The 18,219-nt window shown below is 37.1% G+C and overlaps 1 protein-coding gene across 1 annotated transcript; it reads left to right on the top strand.

Annotated features, from left to right (window-relative positions):
- Positions 1 to 229: 229 nt before the first annotated feature.
- LOC107864099 lies at positions 230 to 14,818 on the top strand. The gene is made up of 9 exons (XM_016710361.2): positions 230 to 434; positions 556 to 3,037; positions 4,732 to 4,861; positions 4,938 to 5,026; positions 7,611 to 7,849; positions 9,878 to 9,964; positions 11,316 to 11,415; positions 12,283 to 12,475; positions 12,578 to 14,818. The coding sequence occupies exons 2-9, from the start codon at positions 854 to 856 to the stop codon at positions 13,978 to 13,980; spliced, it is 4,425 nt and encodes a 1,474-aa protein (XP_016565847.2). The 5' UTR covers positions 230 to 434; positions 556 to 853; the 3' UTR covers positions 13,981 to 14,818.
- The last annotated feature ends 3,401 nt before the right edge of the window (positions 14,819 to 18,219 follow it).

Below are 18,219 nucleotides of genomic sequence, written 5' to 3'. Positions count from 1 at the left end.
AAATGAATACACTTAAATTTTTGAAAAATGTACTTATTTTGTACTAAAAGGAAGTCCAACAATCAATAAATTTCCTGTATTAGACTAGACTAGAAAGAGTAATCAAATTCAGAATTTTAGCAAATTAAATGAATTCATAATATTGTAAATGTAACTCAATTTCAATTTCAATTTTCTTTTCTTTTATTTTTGGTATTATAATAATATTGGTCCGATAATATAAGTACTTATTTTATTTTCAATAACAACAATAACAAAAAGAAAGAAAAAAGTTGAGCTCTGTTCATATATATACACAGCTATTCCCCAGAACCAATAACAATTCTTCTCTTTGCTTCCGTCTCTATCTTTCTTCTCCGATTCGCCGGAGGATTACGTCACTCATCGGATCAACAACGTCATCTCGCCGCCGATTCACTTAACTTTCCGGCAAGGTAAAGATCGCTGCCGATTCTCTTCATGCAAATCAAATTCACTTACTTTACGCCTATAAAATTAATTAAATTTCCCTTTTTTTGTATGTGATTGAAAATTTTGTTCTTTTTTCTGTTTCAGATCTGTTAATGTTAGATAATTGAAGGGAGAATTTGGATTGTTAGAAGTTCATTTGAGAACTTTTGGGGGTGAATTTGCTATTTTTGGACTTTATGAATTAAGGATTGAATTTGAGAACTTTAGGGGTGAAATTGTTGTTTTGAATTTTGTGAATTAAGGTTTGAGGGAAAATTTTGGATTAGTGAAAGCTATTTTGAGAGGCTTTGGGGTGAATGATTCTGAGCTTTGTGAATTAAGGGCTGAAAGCTTTTGGGGTTGATTTGTAATTTTGAGCATGATGAATTAAGGTTGGTTGAGTATGGAGGGTAATGTAAGATCAGGGGGTGTAGTGAAGAAGAAAGGTTCATCTGGATGTTTGATAATTAAGAAGAAAGATGATAGAATGGGTATGGGTAGTGGGGGTGGGAGTGGTGTAAGGGGTTCAGAGAAGGTGAAAAAGAGGGTAAGAATGGTTGAGAGTGATTCGGAGTCGAGTGAAGAGTCGTTAGAGCCAATTAGGAGAAAGGGTGGTGAGAAATCTCACAATGGATCAGGTGGAAGTGTAAAAAGTGGTGTGGAAAGTAGAGAATTTGGTAGGAATGGGAAAATGGAAAGTGAGAGGAAGAGAAGTAAGTTAGATTTGTTTGATTTTGATGAATACGATGAATTTGAGGAGGAGATGAAGTGGAATGCTGCAAGAACTGGGAGTTCTAGTAGGAAGCTAATGATTGAGAAGAGGAAGCACTCTAATATTGATAGTTCTAGTAGCTTGTCAGCTAGTAGGACTAAGGGTGATGAGTATGATGTTAAGAAAAAGCATGGTTTAGATGATGACGATGAAGCACATATGCCAATTTCATTCCTTAGGTTGAAATCTCAGGAATCATCTCAAGAACCAATCAGATATCAAGGGAAAAATGGAGTCTTGAAGGTAATGGTGAATAAGAAGAAGAAGATAGATTTATCACTCAAGGATTATGATGTTGAAAGTAGGAAAGGTTCCAGCTCTGTAGATGTTGTCCAGAAGAATTTGTCAGGCCAATCTTCTTTATACTCAGATTCTAAATCCCCTGAAAAGCGACCATCGTCCATTAAAACAGAGCAAGCTGAGCTGAAATCACAAAAACCTTTCTTGGGAAAAGGCATTAAGTCTATAGACGCTGGAACTGATACATCACTTAAGTTGGCACTGCCCAGTATGCAGCCTGCTAGCTCAAAGGCGAGGGGGATTAAGGAAGAAAGCAGGTCCGTAGAAGCTGAAGATGTAACCCCTGCTAAAAGAAAAGAAGGAAAATTGAAACGGCGTATGGAGAAGCAGCCGCTTCAGCCTGCTAAATCAAAGGCGAGGGTGATTAAGGAGGACAGCAGGTCCATAGCGGCTGAAAAAGCTACCCCTGCCAAAAGCAAAGAAGGAAAATTGAAACGAGGTGGGAATACTGAGAAGCAGCAACTGCGAGAGAGAATAAGAGGAATGCTTATTGAAGCTGGATGGACCATTGATTATAGACCGAGAAGGAACAGAGATTACTTAGATGCAGTGTATATTAATCCTAGTGGAACAGCATACTGGTCAATAATTAAGGCGTATGATGCACTGCAAAAACAGTCGGGGGAAGATCCAGGAAAAAGTAAACGTGATGGTGGTTCTACGTCATTTGCTCCATTAGCTGATGATTTAATCAATAAGCTAACCAGGCAAACACGGAAGAAGATCGAAAATGAAATGAAGAAGAAAAGAAAAGAGGATGCTAAGAACCGCGATTACATGAAGCCTATTGAAGAGTCTTCAGAGGACACAGATGATGATCAGCATGAGGAGAGGCTAAGCAGCTACGTAAAGAAGAAAGGTAAGGTTCTGAAATGCAAATCTCGTGCAACAGATCAGGAGAGTGATGGTGATACAAGTGGTGATTCTTCAAAGGGAGGAAGATCTAGGCAAGATATGTCTGGAAAATCACCTATTAGAGCTGCTTCCAGTGCAATACAGGAAAGAAAAAGTAGGATAATTGGGCGATGTACGTTGTTGGTTCGCAGGTCTGATAAGGAGCAAGATTCTGAAAACGATGGCTATGTTCCTTATACCGGAAAAAGAACCTTATTGGCCTGGATGATTGACTCTGGGACAGTGAATTTAAGTCAGAAGGTTCAATATATGAACCGTAGGAGGACCAGAGTAAAGCTAGAAGGTTGGATCACGCGAGATGGCGTCCACTGTGGTTGCTGTAGTAAAATCCTTCCAGTTTCAAAATTTGAGCTCCATGCAGGAAGTACATTGCGTCAACCATATCAAAACATAATATTGGAGTCTGGCATTTCTTTGCTGGAGTGCTTGGTTGATGCATGGAATCGGCAAGAAGAATCTGACCGCCAAGATTTCCACACTGTAAATGTCGACAGCGATGACCCTGATGATGACACTTGTGGTATATGTGGTGATGGTGGGGACCTTATCTGTTGTGATGGTTGCCCTTCAACTTTTCATCAGAGCTGTCTGGGTATACAAGTATGTAGATATGCTCTTTTTTCTCACTGTTAGCATGCCTCCCCTCTTAATAGTACTATGCATTCCTGCATTGTTGATTTTTCTTTGTGGCAGTAAAGATGAAGTTTGTTGCCCATCTTTTCATTTCCTCTATACTTGGTTACTGGGTAATTTTCCTCGCATTTAAATGTATGAATTTCTTATTTTCCCTTGTGCGAGGATGTAAAAGTGGCCCTTTGTTGTAAAAAAATCTTATTTTACAACTACTGAGGAGATGGAAGGCGAACAGTAAAGAGCGAGCTTGGGTGCGTGGCAGGTCAAAGTCACAGAGTCCGATACTAACATTTTCATTTGAGAAACCACCACAGTCCTATGATAAATAGAGCTATACAAAGAACCAGGTTAAAGAAATGGAGGAAACAATGTATTTTGATATCATCTTGCAACTCTGTACAACTGATCTAAAAGATATGCAGTTTCCACTTTGCTGAATTTCCAATGAATGGTTTTGCTTTCGTTAACACATCCATGTGTTGTTTACAATAACTAAACAGAGCAACCTGTTTAAAAATGGAAAGAATAAAAGCACCATCGTGTTGAGTTGAAAAAGAGTAGAAAAATACAATGGCTTAAAAAGAGAAAGACACTTGTAAAAGCTTTAGTAATGATGAAAGTCCTCTATTTTAGCACCCAAGTGTCTGGTCTAGTGGTCAATGAAGCAGGAGGACCACCATGGACCCATGGCGTCTCAGGTTTGAATCCCGAAGACGCAAAAAGCACTAGGTGATTTCTTCCCATCTATTTAAGCCTTGGTGTTCAGAGTTACCCCGTACCTCGTACCTGTGGTGGTGGTGGCGGCGGCGGCGGCGGGGGGGGGGGGGGGGGAGTCGGTACTTGTTGAATCAGTCAAGCTGCGTGCTAGTTGGATGGACACCATCGTCAATTAAAAAAAAGATCCTCTACTTATTGACAGTAAAGTTTTTGGCTGTGTTCGAGCTCTTTGTGAGCAGATCAATGTAGGTTACTACTTTATATGAATCTGTCCCTTCTTGTTTATAGGAGCAGTTATGCCCTGATGTGAGTCCATTACCACCATCTTGGGCAACAGATTTCTATTGACAGATGTTGAAGGAAGAACAGGTCACAAAATGTGCTGGATTGCATACTGCGGTTGATTGGCTTCTGTCACATGCTCCCTTATGGTTGCATTTGTGCATGAGATTTAGGGGCATATGCACTCAATAATTTTCAGATAATCAACTACCATATGTAGCTCAAGTCTGTTGCCTAAGATGGTGGTAATGAACGCATAGCAGGGCATAAGTGCTCCTATAAACAAGAAGGGACAGATTCATATAAAGTAGTAAAGTACATTGATCTTCCAAAAATAACTCCGTTCTCTTCCCTTCCATCTGCAAGACTGTTTTAATTTGTTGTTTGTATCATTAAATGAATGGAAAGAAACAGAAGTGCATTTAATATCACTGGAAATTTGGAATTGATTGTGTAATACGGATACGAATATTAATTAGGATATTTCCTTCTTAGAACATCTTACTCTACCTAGGCACCTGCAAAAGATTCAACATATGCAGACCGGGATTTTGGAATTTTCTGTTGCTTTAAGTATTATTTATTGTGCTTATTTAAATAAGCCTAGAAGATGTCGTCCAGTCTCTATGAGCATTGGGTTTACATACTTATCTTTTCTGCAGATGCTTCCTCCAGGCGATTGGCACTGTCCAAATTGCACATGCAAATTTTGTAAGACTGCCAGTACTGTCATAGAGGAAAGCGAGGGAGTTGTAGATGAGCTTCTCTGGTGCCGCTTTTGTGAGAAAAAATGTAAATCTATTTTGCTTTTGGAGTTGGTTGCTTCACATCTTTACTTGATCTGAATTATTGAATTTTCGTTTTGCAGATCACAAATCATGCAGTCTTGATATGAATTCCTTACTAGCTAGTTCTAATAATCCATCTGTATCATTTTGTGGGCAGAAATGCCAAGAGGTATTTCTATTATTCTGTTTGTGACGTTCTCCTGTCTGATATATAGCATATTAAGAATCACTAAGCAGATTACTTCATCTTTCACTATTTTGGAATAGTTATCCTGTCACAAATCCTAATGGAGTTTTAGATTATCATTTACCCTCATATTAAACAAATGAAATTTGGCATTAACTCTTATCCATGTGTTGGAAAATGCAACCATGATCACCAAGCTTTAGAACCTTCAGAATTGAATTGGTCATTGTCTGTGCATGTCTTGCTTTCAGTCTCTTGTCAGAGAAGCCGAGTCGAAAAGCCGAAACTTTTTCTTCTGCATTAAGTGCCTGCTGGATAGTATAGATGCAGGCGTATCCAGGATTTTAAGAGGACGGTGCACTTTACTACCGTTTGATTTGATTCCATAAAATTTTGCAATGAGCAGACTATAACTAATACTATGATAAGAAATAATCAGTTGATTTACAGCTGCTATTAACAAGTTTTCATATTTTAAAATCGATCAATAATATAGTGTTATCTGAAGAAAATTCACTTCACAAATTCAAGGAAAAGAACAAAAACAGATGAGAGAGTAACTAGGAAAAGAGTGATCATAAATCATACAAGTGTTCCTAAAAATTCACGGTGAAAGTTCTTTAGGAAATGAGACATTTTAATTTTTTAACGAGTTCTTGAAACTCATAGAATGAAGCTAAAAAAAGAGAAGAAATAAGTGACCAAAGAAATGAAAGAAAAAGAAAAAAAAAAAAAAAAGAAGAGACCAAAAAAAAGAGACTGCAAAACGAGAACCAAAGAAAAAAAGAACGTTGAAACCTGAAGAATGGACCGAAAGAGCAAAGAAGAAAGTGACATAAAAGAAAAGACAACGGAAAACACCCAAAGAACTAAAAAAGGAAAAGAAAGAAAAGGATAAGCGAGTGAGAAACAGAAAAGGGGATTTTGAAAACAGCAATTCCTGATATTAAAAGGTGCAACCTTGCACCACTGCGCCAAAGTGCTCTTTGTGCATGGATTCACGCACATATATTTAAATACTTAGCAGTAAAAATGCAATGAGATACCTATACTAGGGAGGGGTGCATGGGTTCACGTGACCCATACCCCTCCATGTAAATTGGCCACTGCAGACAAGTCTTTGTTATTTGTTTGTTCTCTGAATATTAAAGCACCTTCTACTGATAAATTGAGAGCATATGGAGGAAATTAAGAGGGAAAAAAAATCAAGTGAAGATTTTAAAATTAAGGAGCACAGTCTGGAAGTGCTTTCCTGTGGCTATATGAAATTTAATATTTGTGGCATGATGACTTGACATGATGTTGCAAGAGTGAAGAAGATGAGAACAAAAACACTGCAACTATTTGTATCGGACAATAACAAAAGTAAGAAAGAAATGGACTGAAAAAACTGGAAGGACTGGAAACTGATCCAACTGAAAGGCTGTGGTCTTTAACGGGTACCCATAGGAACAATCTCAAGAATACTCAATTGGAAAGTTGCCTCACCCCTCTGTTTTTGAAAGTAAAAGACTGGAAAGGAATTCTTCTTTTGCTTTTCTTTTTTTCACCTGTAAATATTTGAGCACCTTCATGGTGCTGCTCTTTTAGTACAATTACCTTTTTCTCTCTCAAGAAAAAAATGTTTATTCATTTGTAGCTCCTCGTGCAGAGATGCACAAAAGTCAGAGGGCAATTGCTCTTTTTTAACAAAGTATGGAGTTAATGAAAGTCCATGAGAAGATCCACATTATTTACATTGACTATTTTACACCCAGAGTTGGACGTCTAGAATTTAGAAGAATTCCATCCAAATGTTTCATGGAGTGCATGCAGGAACTTTGCTATGAAAGCATTTCAAAGATGTCTTCAACCTTGCCCTTGCCAGCTCTCTGATACACCTTTCACCGTATATGGTGTAGCCCGCTGCTCCCAGAGAAAGTTCAAGAACAAGCTCCAGATTTGTTAATGAAAACTGCAGTAAAAAACAAATGTAATGCCTCATACCAAGTATTACCCAGTTGGCATCTGTTGCACTAACCACCAAGAACCTGGGGCTAAATCCTCTCTTTGTACTTGTAGTTTTGAAGTTGGACCTGAAAGCTAAATTTCTGAAATAATGGTAGCGATCTGTAAATTGAAGCCAAATAGGAACCTGAAATTCCCATATGGCACTTAGAGACAGAGTGAGAGATAATAATACAATTGGTTTATTGAATCTTGAGCAGTGAAAAAGCCAATCAGTTTATATTGTGGAGAGGCTTGAATGAGATGGAGGAACTTAGACCTCTTTCTCCCTTATCTCCTATTCTTGATTGCTTACTGGTTGCTCACGAGCCGTAACTGGGTTTTTTTTTCTCTCAGATACCATTATGCAAATGCATGATCTCCAAGACTACCAGTTTGGTACCAAATTCAGTTAGACATTTGTTATTTTTGTTGAGAAGCAAGCAGTTTAAGCTGAACCTTTACTGCTTTGAAGCTCAAAAGTAGTGAAATTATTTATTCATCTGAGATGTCTGCGTGGCCATCTCTCACAGGAAGTGTTTGAAGAGTTCGGCTCATTTACCTTCTCTGTTTTTTGCAGCTGTATGATCATTTGCAGAAGCTTCTTGGTGTCAAACATGAGATTGAAGCTGGATTCTCATGGTCCCTGATTCAACGGACGGATTTAGACTCTGATCGTTCTCATCATGCCTTTTCTCAACGGGTGGAGTGCAATTCTAAACTAGCTGTTGCACTGGCTGTTATGGATGAATGCTTTTTGCCGATCGTGGATAGGAAAAGTGGCATCAATATTATTCATAATGTTCTGTATAACTGCGGGTAATAATCTTTTTACTTTCTATGCCCTGTTGTACTTTTTGTAAATGCTGTGGTAAATACCCAATGTAATGTGTGAAGGCCCTCGTTTATTTGATTGACTTCATTAAGCCGGGTGAATAATTTAGTACCGACATTTGCTAATAATGTAAAATGGCATAGAATATGATCTTGAAGATGGATGTACTGTCATATAATAAAAATGATCCCATCACATACAGGATGCAAGTAATCCATAGAAGATAAAGCGCGAGGAGTAGTTTTGGGGAGTTTGGGGAGAGAGAAATAAGAGAGCCTCTGTAGGTGTAGAGTCGAATTTCTTGCAGTTGAGGAGTAGCCTCCGCTCCCTTATTTTCTTTTGGTGTAAACAAAAAGTTCCTTGTTGCTTAGAGGATTGGGTGGAGTTTGTAGAGAATCACATCTTGTAGAGTCTTTGATCTTTTGGTATTACCTGTGTATACGGCCGTTTTGGTCATGATTACGAATGAAAATACTTTTACTTGATTAAAAAAAAGAAAGATAAAGTGCGAGGAGTTCACTTGAGATAAGCTAGACATTTCCTCTAGATGCAGAGGTTAATAGGTGTGAACAAATAAGGTCGTGGCGTGCGGTAAAGGGAATGGATTTAGTATCAGAGAACAATTTTTCAGGATCAACACAGATTTAGCTAACAAAGAACACACTGGAAGAACAGGATCCATATAGGAATACCAGCTTATTGAGAGAAAGATTTAGTTGTTGATACACTTAAGTTACACCGGTGCCTGTGAGGAGGTCTTCCATTCTTATTTAAGATTTGCATGTCCATATGACAATAAATTTGTGATATTAGAATGTATAGTTTTAGAAAATTCCTTGTTTTAAAAGAGCAAATACTTAGTATTGTAATGAAGTTTGAATTGAGAAAATAATAGAGGATTTGAAATACTTCTTATAAGTGAGTTTAATGGGTTTTTTAAATTTCATTTAATTAAAATTTAACAGTTAAAAATCACAATATTGTGAGAAAGAGAGAGTCTATGAGCTTTGGTCATAGATGCGTAGTTGACTGAGCTTGAAGTTAGTTGTTGCCCTTGGGGGTATAAATTTTTAGTAAGGTTATATCTGCCAGGAAAAAATTAAAAACAACTTCTACTTCTGCTTCCGAGGAGAAGCTACCTATTTGAACTTTTTCCTCACTCCAAAAATGTTATCTGCTAGACTGGTACTACTCAAAGACACTTTTTTCCGGAATGCTTGACCAAACACCATACATCTCCCAGTTAAGTATGTGAGAAAAGAAATACTTTTTACGTCCCAGAACAGACTATTACTTAAACTGGTCCAACTGATTGCCACATTAAATTTGAGAGGGGAGGGAGTACAATGTTTATTATTTTACATCTTCTGTCCTGGGCTGATGCCTGATGCTCACAAACATAGAAAATTGCTGAATTTGCTTTTTTCAATTGCCCTTTCTTGTCTCCTTAACTTCCAGTACTCTTTAGCAAATGCTTCACTCTTTATCTTCCCCGTGGACTCTGTCTTGAAACGCAGTGATTCGCTTCTTCACCTAGTTACAAATAGATTATTCCCACGCCTTTTTCTGTGTCACCCAAGAAACCCAAAACGGCACTGTGATGTGAAAAGCCATATTCATGGGAGTTTGTCTATTCCTTCTCCATTTATTTGTGATTTTTTTGTAATGGAGTTGCCTGATAGAAAAATAGTTACTTTTCTGATTAGTTTTTTGAATTCAAAAGAATTGCTCTCAGTGACGCAAATATGTTGATTTTATTGGATCAATGCTTATCTCTTGTTTGGAAATCGAAACCGAATTGTCAATATAGCCTGATGCCTGACAATTTTTTTTTACTGTCATAATAATATTTCCCTATTTGCTTTATGGTTTTGAGGAACTATGTGCATGTGTGTTTTTAGATTCATCTTTTCCTGGTGGTTGTGTTCCGCGTTCCTTTTCCCTTTTTCCTTTTCTATGAATTTGGCTGTATTATGCAGCAGTTATCTTATACTGGTTTCTTTCCTCTGAAGCTCAAACTTTACTCGGCTGAATTTTCGCGGCTTCTATACTGCAATCTTGGAAAGGGGCGATGAAATAATATCTGCTGCATCCATAAGGTATATGCGATTGTTCAAGTAGTTTCCATGTGAATTTAAGTTCATTTTTCAGAGCGATAGAGTTGGTGCATGAATGTGGAAATGTTGGACAGTTGAACTATCTCAGCTGTCTCAGAACATGCAATTGTATGACTTGCATTGGGATTTATAAGCTTTAACAAAATGTAATCATGCTGTATCAATTAATCTTTGAATTCATTACAATAGTGGACCATCTCTTTTGCCATCATTTAACTGCATGCATCTCAATGTCAGCTACTGCTCCAAATTACTTGCAGAAGCAATTTCTTGATTTATGTTTCTTCCATCCTTTGTTATATGGTTTTTGGACTGCTAATTTTTTGACGCTATTCTACTTATTTTTAAAACAATAGCACTGCTTGCTTTTAAAGTGAACATTTGAAAGAATCAATTTTTTGGCTATATGGAGCTGTTTGATTATACAAATAAGGGGAAAGTGTCCTTGCTAAGTTTGATATAACTTTTATATTGTTTGGTTGCTTGAATGAGGAGAATTAATCTCCTCATTGAATTCAGCATAACTTATAATCCCTCCGTCCTAATTTATGTGACTCTTTTCTTTTTAGTCAATCCCGAAAAGAATGACATCTTTCTACATGTAGGATTTAACTTTAAACTTCCCATTTTACTCTTTGGCTTATTTTGGACTACAAATTTCAGAATTCTTTCTTTCATTCTTAAAACTTCGTGTTGTGGAACGGGGCGAGTACTTTGTTTGGTTCTAATTTTTCCTCTTCTTATAAATAATACCCACATAAGTTATGGGGGAATAAATGGGAAGCCTGGTGCACTAAACTCCTGCTATGTGTGTGCGGTTTGGGTAAGGACTGGACCACAAGGGCCTGTTGTGTGCAGACTTACCCTGCATTTTTGCAAGAGGCTGTGGCCTCTTGATCACACAACAACTTAAAAGTTTACGGGAATTTTGTATTATTTTATATAGGGTAGAATGTGACTTAGGAATACATGTATTGTTAATACATGAATTAAAACTACTAAAATGAAAAAAATACCCTCATCTCTTTACTCATAAATTTCCCCCAATAGCTCCATGCATTACTAATCTCTAATCCTGGTATAACTTGTCTCCGAGCTAAATGTCCCTTTTAGGTTTTTTCCTGGGTTGGAGGGAGCTTTTACTCTTGAGATGTAAAGGAACTTTCTAAAGCATTTGACTTTCATGCAAAGGAACTTCTCCTGTTCATCATTCTCTCAATTTATCTGCTAGATAATTTCTTGTTGCTCTTTTTCCTTATTAATAGTTGTCTTTTCCTCTTGTTTGTTCCATGGTGCCTTACCAATCAATTAAAATGTTTTGGCTGTAATTTAGGATCCATGGAACTCAACTTGCAGAAATGCCATACATTGGAACAAGGAATATATATAGGCGCCAAGGAATGTGCCGCCGGCTGTTGTCTGCTATTGAGACGGTATGAGAACAATTATAGCTGTTTGTCTGTGATACCTCCTCACTTTATTCATTTAATTGTTTTGAAGATGGTTCTTTGTACGTAAGAGATCATTGAAATAATTGTTTTGAAAATGGTTGTGTACATAATAGATCATTGAAATATGTCACATACTTTAATGTGCATATATTGCTGTATACTATGCTATTTAAAATGAGCTATTGAGAGCCATCATTTTGTTTATGCTAAAGGATCCATTGCAGCAAAGGACATCATAGTTGCTTTTCCATTGCAGTTCTGGTCTTCAGAAGTAGCAAATAGATAATTTAATTCAGCACTTCATCAAGAGTGAGAGCTACAACTGTAGTTACTTAATGTGTATGTAGGAAACATGACAAAGCAAATGGTTGTGTGGAAATGTATGATTTGTTAGGAGATGTTGTAATACCAGCTGCTCTAGAAAAAAAGTACGAATTAACATTTGAATACATAAGGATGTCTTTAAGTTTCGATGAGTTGGTCTCCTAAGAAGCTAAGTAGCATTGGACAGTTGTTTTCTCAGATTGTGAAAGAAGAGACAGGATCTGGCTTCATCCGTTTTGTAATTCTGCTCATTCCTCTTACTGCTTTCATTCCTAATGGGCATATGATTACATTCTAGTTTGTACTTTGTAGGACAACTTCAGACATGAATTTCTTTTTGCTTGCTAACAGTATTAAGTGATTTTTCGGGATGGCAATATGCATGTCATACCTTTTTCATCTATCCCATGCATCTGCTTTCAGTTAGTCAGGCATTATGTGATTGCATGTCTATTATGTTCTTTGTATTTTGTTCTTCGGTATTGGAGTGCGACCAAGTTGTAATTTGTGGTTTCCTCTTTCCAGGTCCTCTCCACATTAGAAGTTCAGAAGTTGATTATTCCTGCTATATCTGAGCATATGCATACTTGGACTGTAGTTTTTGGATTTGGTCCACTTGAGGAATCACAGAGGTTAGAGATGAAGTCCATCAATATGTTGGTGTTTCCTGGGACGGATATGCTCCAGAAGAGGTTACTAAATGGAGAGACCCTAGAGGGTAATAATAATTAAATTTCTGCTTTTACTTTTTTAGCAGTCAAACTGATATTTTAATCTTTCTGTCCATGTTTGTGATTTGGACTTCTGGATTTTTCTGTAGCTGGTATAAATGCTGGTGATTCGAAACACAGTGTTCCTCGGTTGCCTGCTTTGGTTGAAAAAGTTGATGAGGACTCCCCTACTAAGTGCGACGGGAACTTGCATGATCAAGCCTGCGTAGAAAAAATTGATGACGATGTTGGTGCTTCTGATTCTCCATCTACACCTATCGATTTAAGTGATAGTGCTATGGTTAGAACACAAGTTGGTGCTTCTGATTTTCCATCTACACCTGTTGATTTAAATGATAGTGATATGGTTAGAACACAAGGTGCTGATCGTGGATTAGATATTCAAATCTCCAGTAAGGAGGTTACATCTGTCCAATCCGATGTGGAGAAGAAGCTTCCTGAACCTACCACAAAATCGATCGAGCCTACTAAGTGTGACGGGAACTTGCATGATCAAGCCTGCGTGGAAAAAACTGATGATGGTGTTGGTGCTTCTGATTCTCCATCTACACCTGTAGATTTAAGTGATAGTGCTATGGTTAGAACACAAGGTGCTGATTGTGGATTAGATATTCAAATCTCCGGTAGGGAGGCTACGTCTGTCCAATCTAATGTGGAGAAGAAGCTGCCTGAATCAACCACAAAATCGATACCCTCCTCTCCTTCCGGTGCAAGTGTAGGAAATGCTGATTCAAGAGATGCTTTATCGAGTCCTTCCACAGAAGTTGATGGCCAGTCATCTGAGCCAGTCCATCAAAAATTGTGCATTTCATTGGATGAAGCTTCTGCCAGAAACATTGAGGTAGAGAAACAGAATGAGGAGGTTTCAGATAATACCTCCATTGTTGCCAATGGGAAAAGTTTATCGGCTGATATCAGAGATAGCTGTTTCCTAGAACCTGCTGTACTAAGTGCAGTTGAAGAAAATGACAAAACAGAAGTTTCGGTATGTGTATCTGCAACTTGTGCGAGTACAAAGCCTGCCATAAATGTCCTCCCAGACTCTACGCAACCAAGTACACCTGACGTGCAGAATGGACGAAATGCGACTCTAAAGCAAACTTCTGATATTAAATGTTTTGGTGATGGGGATGTTAACCTGGAGGAGGGTAATTTGGATGCCTCTCCAATTGGTGATGGAGTTAGTGATAATAATGGTGCTGAAGTTTCTTCTTCTAAACCTGCAATTGATTCCTCGGTTGAAACTTCTTTGGATGCTTCCCCGGAAAATAACACTGACTGTCAGCTTTCTCTCTCTCCTGGATCTCAAGCATGTGGCTTGAACCCTTCTGCTGGCTGTTCTGAAGCAAAAGTTTTTCTTGATGAGAAGATAATTTACTCTGAGCCTAGTAAGGCAGAAACTCAGGAAGTAACGGTAGTCAGCAGTTGCAGTGGAAATGTTGATTCTTCTGCTAATGTTTCTGCAGAACTTGCTGCTGAAGAAAAGATTTAGACTCTGGTCTAGGCCTATTGATGCAAATCACACTGACCATGCTACTAAATTTCATTTTATAGGGTCTTATGAAGTTGTTTCCCCATTTGAACTACCTTTGGGTAATCAAGGTCATCTGACATTCCCGAAGCTGATCGTGTTTTGTCTATCAAACCAATTTTGGTTCTTCAGTTGTGTTATGTTGTAAAGAGAAAAAAAGAAATGGTTATTCACCAAGGCTATTACAAGAAGTGGTCTAGAAATTGTACAATTTCTGTGCTGTCATCTAGTCGGAAGGTTTCAGACATGTATAGAAGCTTTTGGTTGGATGCGCTGAAACCAATATTAATGCGCTGAGGAAGTTGGGGCACTTGGTGCCTTCAGGAGCTGGTGTAATGGAAACTGTATCTGCAGCAGATCTATCAGCATAATGGAGTGTCTCTATATATGGTAGTTTGGCAGTACAATCAGCCTATTAGTAAGTATCTCTATCTAAAGGGTATGTGAACTGTACCTCATGGATAAGGCAGCAAATTTTGTGGACTCCGTTGGTGTAAGACACTCACGAAAGATTTTGAATGTACATACGTAGTTTTGTGTAGATCTAGTATTCTGTTACCGAGGTCCTCAGAAGATCCTCTTGTAATTCATCAATTGAAAATGATAATAGCACTATAGTATCCAAGTTTCTGGTTAACTTCTCCATGATGAGATCCCCAAATCTTGTTAGCAACGCAGACTCTTGTGAGGTACATATATTTCACATATTGGATGGTTTTTAGTTCATGTTTTTCTCCGTAAAGTGTAAACTCTTTATGGTGCTCATTTCAGCAGATATACAAAGTTTTGTTTTTCTTTCCGATTGTTCATATTTGATGGAATTGAGTTAAATACATTTCTGGTCAAAATTTTCTTTATTTAGACTTGAGGTAGATATCAAGAATCTTTGAAGATGGGATAATCTTGACCAGTTGCTGCAAGTTCAGAAAAAAAGAAACAGGGAAATTTATGTTTACATATAATGTTGTCACAACAACTTACAAAATAATTGTAAGATGGAATCTGACCCAAATTCTTGTCTGGTAAGGATGGATGTGGATGAACTTTGACATCTTTTATGCACATGTACACATCACAGGACGTGCAGGGCATGTCTTCTACGCCACCCCCTATAAAATGGCCATTTCTTGCTTGGGAGAGTCAAAACTGCAAATTCATATCATGGCATACAAGAGATCTGGGATGAATTCATACACAGGTTTAATACCATATCTCCATGGTGTAGTTAAGAGAAGGAAACATCTCCAAGGATTTCAAAGGCTCAAGAGAGAGAAAATGCTCTATACTTCCGACGATGAACGGAGACATAATAAGTTGATTCTTTCGAAGAACAAGAAACAACTAAGCGTTATGCCTGGTTGTGGATTGTGGAAATGGTAGTAATTCTTGAAAACAAGAACAACAACCTATGATATGTTTCTATCAGAATTTATATCGTTTCTTTTTTGAAGGCTGCTTTGAGTCTCTAGAACGTGTTTTCTCTCCTCAGTTAATCAACTGAGTCACAAAGATTGTCTGTCTTTTAGTTTCTTTATAATTCAGTTTCATCTTTGACGTAACTTTCCGATTTTGTGTATCGATGATTTACCAATCATAGCTAATGAAATTGATTCAACCAACATCGAACCGCAACCTAAGACCTTAACACATGTAAATTTTCTAGTGAAAAGCACAAGAGTCTATGTAGGAAAAGAACAGGAACATAAAATAGAACAAAAAGGAGTGACCCTCAAAGAAGTGGCCTAATGGTGTGGCAGTGCTGGAGAAGTCATGCAAAAATGAATCGAATTTTTAGATGTTCAGAATAAGACATTAAGGTGTTCGGAAATAATTGAAGTAATTAAATAGGAAGATCACTGTGATTATAAACCCTTAGTAAATTTACCAAAGACGAATTGCCCTTCAATTACTTGCAGCAGAATTTTGATATGAAGATGTTGGCATAAGAAGGTGAACTGTCATTACTTACTCACTGTATATCAAATTTTCGATGCGTATGATCTTGAGAACTAATGTTTGAATTTGATCAAAGATAATATTAGATGAATTCTTTCATTTATCCAAATTTTGATGAATAGAGTAGAAAAGGTGTCATTTCTTTTAAAAAAAGAGGTTGTGGATCAAATGAAAATTCCTCAACTCTACCTCGAATCAAGTAGAAGAATATTATCTTTTTCTCAAAAATCTTTCTACTCGATCAGTGCATCTTTTGTAATGTAGATTAATGGGGTAACAAAATAAAATGGGAATTTGTTTAGTCTTGAATTTGTATGTGAGGTCAAGAGCATGTATGTCAAATCAAACTTTGTTTACATTCTTTTATCAGCGGATTGATTATATATATGTGTGTGTGTGATGACAGATATGCGCAAAACGTAAGGAAGATAAAGTAAAGCAAAAAGGTAATAATAAATAGATAGCGTAGTGGGTGTACAAATATGAGTAAAGGAAAGACATCTTTAAAGAGCACACAAAAAAGTGTATTGTATTGCTTAAGATCTGATTTCAAATGGAGAGTCCGCTATTTATAGAACACGATGAGTGGATAAAATAATTCTATGAAAAGGATTTTCTTAGGTAGTACTATGACCCAATGACGTGATGTTAGCCACTATCGTTTGTTTGTCAGAGTTAAAAAGATACAATGTGCGTCCGTGCACCTGCACCTGACAGTTCTGAAACCTTTGTTTTTTTGCTCTTTCCTTCCACATCAACCTAAGCTCCCTGAGAGGAGGTGTTTCCTTCGTATGAAGACTTCCTCGTGGCGGAAGCCCTAAAAATGATGTTAAGTTCGTGGCTTCTCTGACTCTCGAAGTTCTTTACCCAATACAGAATTGCAAATACTTTTCTACAAAGCTAGGATAGGCCATGGTCAACGAGCTTTTTATTCAAATGCTTAATATATTAATAAATGAGAAAGCTATTAGACATTTAAAAAAAAAAAAAAAAAGAATTGTGCATGATCTTAAATGCTCGTTACATAACCACTTAAATTTTGCTCTCTCCTTTGTATACATCATCCTCAATTAAAATATGACATATTTTAAGTGATTAACTTATGTACCTAATTGACATTTGAAAACATGCTAAAAAAAAACTCAAAATTTTGATATATTTCTCATTTATCTTCTAATCCGAAATTACTTGGGTTAGCTTTTGCAAATCTGTCTCTTTTAAAATTGTTTAGAAATTTATCCTAGTTAGACTATCTTACATCATTAAAGGTAAACAAACCTACAGCCGCAATAACTTTCAAAAATATAAAGAATGGTCCTAACTGATCAGCAAAAGAACCCCATCGTAAGGCAAATCTGAAGAGGAGAAAGCATATATCCACTTGCTGATCAAATTTTCATTTTAGTTGACCCTCTCTTTAAAAATATCTATTTGTTTCAATTTAGTTATCCCATTGATAAAATCAAAAGTATTTTAATATATTCCTCCAATAATACTCTTATCATTAAATGACTAAACAAATTGTATATATTCAAATTTATATTTTCAAAGCATAATTAATAAGACTAATTTGGTAAAATAAATTCCTAATAAATATTTTTCTTAACAGTTGTGCCAAAGTCTATAAGGACCAACTAATACGAAACGGAGAGAGTTATGATACTTTTGTCTAAGCTGCATCAGAATTTGATACTTCTGATTTTAATCTAGTGACTCGTGCCTTGAGAAATTAGCTCGTTTTCATGTAGATGATTTATCGAGGCCTCTAGTATCTGCAGGGGAACCAACCTAAATTTAACCTTGAAACAAATATTTGAACCGTGATCGTACCGTACCCCACACAACTTCCAGCCACAAATAGAGGAAGCAGGACGCGGACAAGAACAATCAGCGAGTCCGTTGGACTTCAAAACCCGGTTAACTTACCACCAGAAATGTTCAATAAATGGCATTTATAACTTAATCCTACTGTTATTCCAGAGAACCCCCATCCCCACCAATTACTAAGGGCAATAAAAGTAACATGAAACCACAGGGAATTGAGTAATGTTCTCAACTGAAGCACATCTTAATGGTTCTAACCAGATAGATGGCTTGTAATCCAACCGGCTAGCAATAGTAATCTTCTTTCGGAAGTCGAAATCAACCTTCTCTTAATCGTTAACAGTACCCAGATAGACAGAAGACTCTTTTCTTCTCTACATTCCTATGATCAAACTTGCAAACGTCAGGATTATTTTCATC

The sequence above is a fragment of the Capsicum annuum genome, chromosome 3 (assembly GCF_002878395.1).
Source record: "Capsicum annuum cultivar UCD-10X-F1 chromosome 3, UCD10Xv1.1, whole genome shotgun sequence".
In the NCBI taxonomy this organism is placed as follows: domain Eukaryota; kingdom Viridiplantae; phylum Streptophyta; class Magnoliopsida; order Solanales; family Solanaceae; genus Capsicum; species Capsicum annuum.
Note: the sequence above shows the minus strand (reverse complement) of the source record. Positions and strands in the feature narration are given on the sequence as shown.

Bases quoted from the DNA above. Each gene is read 5' to 3' on its own strand.
- LOC107864099 (XM_016710361.2), top strand. From the start codon at position 854: ATGGAGGGTAATGTAAGATCAGGGGGTGTAGTGAAGAAGAAAGGTTCA. The intron at 5,027-7,610 runs GTATTTCTATTA...TGTTTTTTGCAG, and splicing joins GTGGGCAGAAATGCCAAGAG to CTGTATGATCATTTGCAGAA. The intron at 7,850-9,877 runs GTAATAATCTTT...TTTCCTCTGAAG, and splicing joins AATGTTCTGTATAACTGCGG to CTCAAACTTTACTCGGCTGA.